We start from the raw sequence: 7,361 nt of genomic DNA on the forward strand, positions 1-7,361 counted from the left end.
CAGCACACACAGGGGGTCACCTTGAGGGTGAACTCAAAAACACCCTCTGTCCCGCAGTCCCCAGGAAGCTGTGGAGGGGCCTGCCTTCGGGGAGAAGCTTGCAGTGAGGTGAGTTCAACCAGGAACTTCCAGGTGTCAGGTGTCCAGATCCAGACCCCTCCTGGAACCAGCACCCCGCCCCTGCCCTCCCACCCACCCTTCAAGGACACATTCTAGATGGTTCCATCTCTTCAAAAGCCAAAGGGCTGACACCCGCAACACACTGTGCACACATGGCCCTCGGGGTGGGAGCAGGCCCTGGACCCACAGGAGATGTGTAAGGGGCTGGACTGACCTTGAGCAGGGGGTCTGCGTGTTCCAGGAACCAGCCCACCACCGCATGGCCAGCCTCATGGTAGGCCACCGTCATCTTCTCGCCAGGCTGCAGGACCTGTGTCTTCTTCTCAAGGCCTGCAAGTCACACTCCTGGTGAGAGGCACAGGAGGAACGCCAGCGAAGTGGTGGGAACCAAGCCCCCACTCCAGGGTTCGGGGGGCTGATCAGAGCAGACCTGCAGCCTGTCAGCTCCACACACACTGCTCAGGCCCACAGGGGTCTGTCCCTGCAAACCAGACGCTAAGCTGCCTTCTGCTCTGCAGACATCCCGCACCCCATTCCACTTCCTGTGCAAGCAATATATGCTCAGGGAGACCTGTTCTTAGGCAGCAGTGTTAGCTACTCTGTGGCTCAACTGGTAGTGAAGCCAAAGCAGGGAGACAGGAGCGTTCTCTACACCCTGTACACCCAGTCACAGGCAGAGAACAGGGCACGGAGAGGCACAACTAGTGTGAGTCAGTTTCACGGCAGCTCAGCTCAGCATGGCCCATGACAGCCCCAAACAGCCGTGGCAAGTGCCTTGGGCTCCTGACACTACATGCCTGCGTACGTGTCACACCTCAATACAAAGTGAAGTAGACGAAGCAACTCTGGCTACCTGCCATCTAGACGGGCTGGTGCTCACAGCTGTGAGGTGGGGTCATGGATGGCTGCTGGCCACACGGATGCCTCCCTGACCTCTGTCCCCAGGATGGCACTCCGAGACCTTGACCCCTCATGCTGAAGCCTGCACCCTCTCTGGGTACGCTGGCCACTGGGAGCACTGGGGACCCCGGCAAACTTCCCAGGGAAGCACCCAGCAGGCCGTCCTCTAGGGCACAGTGGGCACCCGGACCGAGGTCTGACTCAGCACCCTGGAGGTTACAATTCTCTGAGATTCTGAATGTTGCTCCAGGAAGAGCAGGAGAGCTGCTGGCAGGTCCCACGTCCCAGATCTGGGTCTGGAGAGCTGCCCAGGTGGAGTACCCTGAAGTGAGCCTGGGGCCCCAGGGTGGAAACTCACCCATGGTGGCCCAACTTACCTCCAATGACCCTCTCGATGGCCTGCTCGAAGTGCTTCTCCCCGACAGAGGGGTTTAGGTGGCGGGCGGCGATCAGGGCGGCTTCATTGCAAACATTAGAAATATCAGCACCTGACCCGGAGAAGAAATCGTCCATCAGGGGCCCAGGGCAGGCTGTCACAGGGACTCTGCAGTACTGGAGCCAGAGCTAAAACAGGTCAAGGGCGTGAAGGAAACAGGACCTGCTCTGTCAGTCACTGCTGCTTTCAGCCAATTTTCTGGCTCAGTGATTTCCTGAGATGTGATTCATTTAACATAAAATCTATCCATTTAAAAATGTGTACATGTCAAAGACTTTCAGTAATTTCATCAAGATGTGTGACGACTGCTGTCATCTCATCTCAGACATCCCCAACATGAAGGTGTTGTCTGGGGCTAGATCCTGTACCCAGGCTTAGCCGAACATGACTCTGCCATCTACGTCTTTAGACATGCCCATCCCGGAAGTCTCACATAAGTGCAACCACACAGTATATGGTGTGTGTTTTGTGTGTGCTCCTTTCACACGACACAGTGTTTTTCCATTCATCCACTGTCAGGAGCGTGTCCTGGTATTTCATTCCTTTTCACGGCTGAATAAGGTTCCATCTGCCCTGAGGCAGCCACAGGAGACACCAGATTGCACAGATGCTCGAGTCACTCATGTAACACGGCCAGCTCTATCTGCAGGTTCCGCCCACAGTACACGCATCTACTGGTGACACGCTGCTGGACACTGGGGTGGTCTCCACTGTTTAGCTATTATGAGTAATGCTGCTGTGAACATCCATGTGCAAGCCTTTATGCAGACAAATGTTTTCAATTCTCTTATGTAGGAGTGGAACTGGGGGTCATATGCTAACTGTATTTACTTCTAGAAGTGCCAGGCCGACTTCCACAGCCACACTACTTCACATCCCCATCAGCAACATATGAGCGTGCTCGTTTCCCTACATCCCTGCCAACCCTCCATCTTTTACGGCCACCCTGGTGGGTGTGAGGTGGTGTCAAACTGTGCTTTTGATACGCGTTTCCCTAATAACTAATACCATGACCACCTTCTCACATGGTTTCTGGCCATCTATATACTTTGGAGAAATGTCTATTCAAACCCTTTTCCCATTTTTAAATTGGGTTCTGTATATATTGTGGATTCTAGACCCTACCAGGTGCATAATTTCCAAACATTCTCTTCCTTTCTGTAGGCTCTTTTCATCACATCAATAATGTCTCTCCATGTACAAAAGATTTCAGTTTTGAAAAATTCTATTTTGTTTTCTCACTTGCAGTCTATGCTTTAAGAAACCATTGCCAAATCCAAGATTTTAAGACGTTTTACAGTTCTCGTCCCACTGCTCAGGTCTCTTATCCACTCCGAGTTGACTGCTACATGTGGTCTAACGTCCAGTTTCATCCTTTTGCTTGTGAATACCTGGTCAAACAGACTATTCTTTCTGCGCTGGATGGTCTTCACACCCTTGACAAAACAACTGACCGAGATGCACAGGCACACACCTGGCCTCTCACTTTTATCCTGATGGTCTGCACCCACCCTCAGAAGCTCCACGTTGGGGAAGTGTCTGCCACTTTGTTCTTACAGGCTGTGTGGCTCTTCTATACCCTGGCAGCTCCAGGTAGCTCCTGGCAGCTCCTGAGGATCCAGCTTCACAATGTACAAAGGTTCTGCTCCTATGCAGCCCCTCTCACCTTCACAGGTTACATCTTTCTACACTGTGTGCCCATTAACACAGATACGTGATTATGGTTTTACATACCTGTCCTTTATACGGGATGCCTTAATTTCTCCTTTACTACGCAAGAATAGTTCTGCCTGACCCACTGCCTCCTGGGCTCCATTTCCAAAAGAAGTCAGCTGCTACCCTGTGGTCTTGCTGGTCTCAAGGCCTCTCCCTACATCTGACCAACACAGATGATGCTGTCTCAGTGTGGGCGTCTCGTACTTTATCCCACTTCCTGGATGTGCAGACTCAGATCTCTTACGCAGTGTGGCAAGGGTGGAGCAGGACTTCTTCCCTAAGCAGCATACCAAGAGGATGGGGCCTTGTCACCACATTACGTTCCCGGGGCGGTGGGGCGGTGGGTGGGGGCACAGTGAAAGCCGAGAAAAGCCAGTTTTGGGGCCTCGGGTGTGCCCACCAGATTCACAGTCCTAAAGACAAGGGCGCAGTTTCAGGACCAAATGGCACAACCAGACACCACCTGCTGATGATGCGGCCAGCCCCAGGGCAGCCGCCTGGCCTCCATCACTCACCTGTGAAGCCCGGAGTGAGGGCCGCAAGCTTCCTTGCCAGAGCATCCTTGCTGAGGTTCTCGTCCAACTTGAGTGGACGCAGGTGGACCCTGAAGATAGACGACCTGCCTTTGATGTCCGGGGGCCCTGAGAGAGAGAGAGGTACAGGTGGCCAGGGCAGGGTCACCTTCAGCCACTTCACCAGGGCCAGGAGGACCCTCTCCTGCTTGTCTGCACTGCACACTCGACTACCCGACCAGGGCCAGAGCTCCCGGTGGCAGAAACGACCCACAGGTCACATCCATTCAGCTCTCCCTTCCTCACTGTGGGGCCTCTAGTCCGCACAACTCAATCCCCAGGATGGCTGCTCTGGCAGCAGGGGACCTGGGCAGGAATGAGGTCCTAAATTTCTAGGACCTGCTCACAAGTGGGAAAGGCCAGGGTGAATGCTTCTCTTGTAAACAGTGCACAAAAAAGAAAAGCTGAAGGACCCAACACTGTCACCTCACTCTCAGCTGCATGGACTGCTATGACCTTTTCCGCATCCCAGCCACACCTGTTCATCCTGAAGTGGGGCCCAGTCCTGCACCTCCAGTGTTTCACAAGTGGGGTTAGCTGCTTTAAGGCACCTCAAAACCTCCTCCAAATACATAGCTAATGATCGAACCAAACTTTCAACCCTCAGCACACTCACCAATGTAAATCTGACGGTCGAAGCGGCCCGGCCGCATCAGAGCTGGGTCAAGGACGTCAGGGCGGTTGGTTCCAGCCAGCACGACAACGTTCGTGGTAGAGTTGAATCCTGGATACGAGAAGGAGGTGAGCCCAGGCAGGGCCCGGCCAGCAGCTATCTCCTCTTCCCTGCACATCTGGTCCCCACTTTCCGGGACCACTGCCCACCCAGGGACAGGCAGCAAACGGTGGCTCTGGCTGTAACCCAACCTTCCTCAGCCAACTGGGAGGCCCATGGCCCAGTCTCAGGGTGTAAACTCCTATCTTAATTTGGTACTGATCCCTGCCAACCTCTCACACCACACAGTGAGCTGCAGGAGCCACGCAGACCCCTCCACCCAGGTCCTGGACAGCTTGCTGGGCCCAGGGAGCCAGGCTGGGCGAGAGCAGGGGAGATGCAGTGGGAAGAGGATGGGGGTACCCAGCAGGGTGAGGGCCTGACTCACCAGCACTCATCCTCAGAAAGGTCAGCTGGGGCCCTCGGCCGCCCCAGGACCTGGGATTCAGGGAGAGGCCCCGCATGCCTCAGTCATCTGAGTAGATGATATTTCCTCCTGGGAGGCAGGGGTTGTGACCCATGCTGGTTAAAGACTGCCATGTGACCAGCCCCAGGGGAAACCCTGTCCTAGTCGATGACACTCCTGAGTGTCCCCCAACTGGCTGCCAGGAAGAAGCTGCGACCCAGACTCAGTGGGCAGAGAGCTCTGGAGGCTGTGGCCACCTTCCCAGCCCAAGCACCTGCTCCCCATGATTCTCCCGTGTCCTGGCCTGGCAGTCAACCGTGATTATGAATCCAAGGACCCACGGATTCCTCCCAGCAAGTGACCAACCTGGGGTCACGCTGGGTACCCTGACTTAGCTACAAAGCCAAGTGAGCACAGGACCTGCCAAAGGTTCAGTCAAAGCTTCTCCAAATTCGAACCTGGCACAAACGCCCAGACCCTCACCGAGAAGGCTGCAGCAGGCCCATGGCTATCACCCCAGACCGGACCTTCCCCAAGAGGCAGCAGCAGGCCCGTGGCTGTTACCCGGACCAGACCCTGCCTGAACAGGAGTCCTGAGGTGGAGAGAGGGTCCTGGAGCAGGAGGCAGCAGGACAGAGGCGGCGAGGACGCAGCCTGGGCGTCAGCCCTCATCCAGCCACTGAGCTCGGAGGGAGCTCCCTGCACCGTGGGGCCTGAGGACAGCCTTCCTCAGACTGACTGAGCGGGAGTCTCGCCCGGGGAGCTCTGCCCAGAGAGCAAGCCCGCTCACCGTCCATCTCCACGAGCAGCTGGTTCAGGGTGTTCTCCTGCTCACTCTGGCCTCCAAAGTGCCCACGGCCACGCTTCCGGCCAATTGCATCAATCTCGTCCACAAACAAGATACAGGGAGCGTTTTTCCGGGCCAGTGCAAACATGTCACGAACCTGAAACGGGGTCCACACACAGTTTTGCTCTGTCACAGGCGCCAGGACAGGACTAAGTTCCCTGGGCTCGGCCCACCTCTGGGGCTTGACTCCCACCTCGGCTGCTCTATCTGCTTGCCAGGTCGTTTTTACATCCGTGCTGTGCCCTGCACCCGTCCCCAGGGTCCCACCTGAAGGCCAGGGCAAGGACAAGTGTGCCTCTACCTACCCGAGCTGGGCCAACACCAACAAACATCTCCAGGAACTCAGACCCATTCACGGTGATGAAGGGCACACCAGCCTCCCCTGCGGTTGCCTTGGCGAGAAGCGTCTTGCCGGTACCGGGAGGACCTGTGAGCAGGGCTCCCTGAAACAGAAAGGCGACACCTGGTTCTGAAAGGGGAGAGACAGGGCCAAGGAGAGTCTCGTTCCACTGACTCCTTGGCCTACTCCACGCTTTTGGCTGAGGTGTGCCTTCCATTTGAAACTTTCTGCTTGTAAAACGAATGTGCATTCACCATGAAAAGTTCAAATGCTGCAGGTAGAGGAAACCCCCCAAAGCCCCAGCCCAACCGAGCAGGTTATTTCCTCAAGTGACGCTCCCAGGGCAGGACTCAATGGATCTCGCGGTCCAATGTTTACTTTAACAGTTACTAGCAAATTGCTCTATCAAACATGCCAACTCACACCAGGAAGAGCAAGAGGCCCTCCCCACACTCGCTCCCATGATTCTGTCCAGCAGGTCTGACAGCAGCACCTGTGTGTGGTTCTGTCCGCAACCTGCCTTGTTCTAGACCGACTCAAGGCTGAAATTCGCACCCAGTAACACACCTAGGTATTCCTTTCATGAGAAGGGACTTAAAGGGGTGGGGGGCGGGGGGTCACACTACTTCATTTCTAGTTGACAGTATGGGTTGCTGCTGCTGCTGCTAAGTCGCTTCAGTCGTGTCCGACTCTGTGCAACCCCATAGACGGCAGCCCACCAGGCTCCCCCGTCCCTGGGATTCTCCAGGCAAGGACACTGGAGTGGGTTGCCATTTCCTTCTCCGATACATGAAAGTGAAAAGTGAAAGGGAAGTCGTTCAGTCATGTCTGACTCTAGCGACCCCATGGACTGCAGCCTACCAGGCTCCTCCGTCCATGGGATTTTCCAGGCAAAAGTACTGGAGTGGGGTGCCATTGCCAACATCTACTTATTTCAAAAGAAACAAAAAAGTTGTTTTTTCTAAGTCTGTAAAAATAAAAACAAAACATATAGAGCTGAGGAGGATGAGGGAGCCTCAAAACAAACTCACAAGGCACCAGGGCCCCAGGTCCCCATAAACATGGATATGGACTCACAAAGGGTCTCCACAAGACAGTGGGCCATGGGACCAGGGGACCCCTGGGCCCACCACAGCCCAGTTTTCCAGCCAACCTTACCAGGTGGTCAAAGAGAAGCACAGGCCTGCTGCCGCCTAATCTCCAGAGGTCAGTCACGTTCTCTGCTGTTCAGGACAGTCTCAGGGAAGCACACAGGGTTACCAGGAAAGTCAGTGCACTGAGTCTCCACCCTAGAGAGCTCGCAGCCTGATCT

At 55.2% G+C, this 7,361-nt stretch overlaps 1 protein-coding gene across 1 annotated transcript in view; it reads right to left on the minus strand.

Moving 5' to 3' along the window:
- Nucleotides 1-7,361, minus strand: part of LOC104991485 (AFG3-like protein 1) — a 29,879-nt gene that overhangs the window by 14,351 nt on the left and 8,167 nt on the right. Inside the window, exons 7-12 of the mRNA XM_010843983.1 lie at nucleotides 6,015-6,152; nucleotides 5,653-5,806; nucleotides 4,361-4,468; nucleotides 3,688-3,813; nucleotides 1,398-1,508; nucleotides 335-450 (exon numbers count right to left, since the gene is read on the minus strand). Coding sequence (XP_010842285.1) covers nucleotides 335-450; nucleotides 1,398-1,508; nucleotides 3,688-3,813; nucleotides 4,361-4,468; nucleotides 5,653-5,806; nucleotides 6,015-6,152 — 753 coding nt within the window. The remainder of the gene's footprint in view (nucleotides 1-334; nucleotides 451-1,397; nucleotides 1,509-3,687; nucleotides 3,814-4,360; nucleotides 4,469-5,652; nucleotides 5,807-6,014; nucleotides 6,153-7,361) is intronic.

Source organism: Bison bison, unplaced genomic scaffold, assembly GCF_000754665.1.
Source record: "Bison bison bison isolate TAMUID 2011002044 unplaced genomic scaffold, Bison_UMD1.0 scf7180017864192, whole genome shotgun sequence".
Lineage (NCBI taxonomy): Eukaryota > Metazoa > Chordata > Mammalia > Artiodactyla > Bovidae > Bison > Bison bison.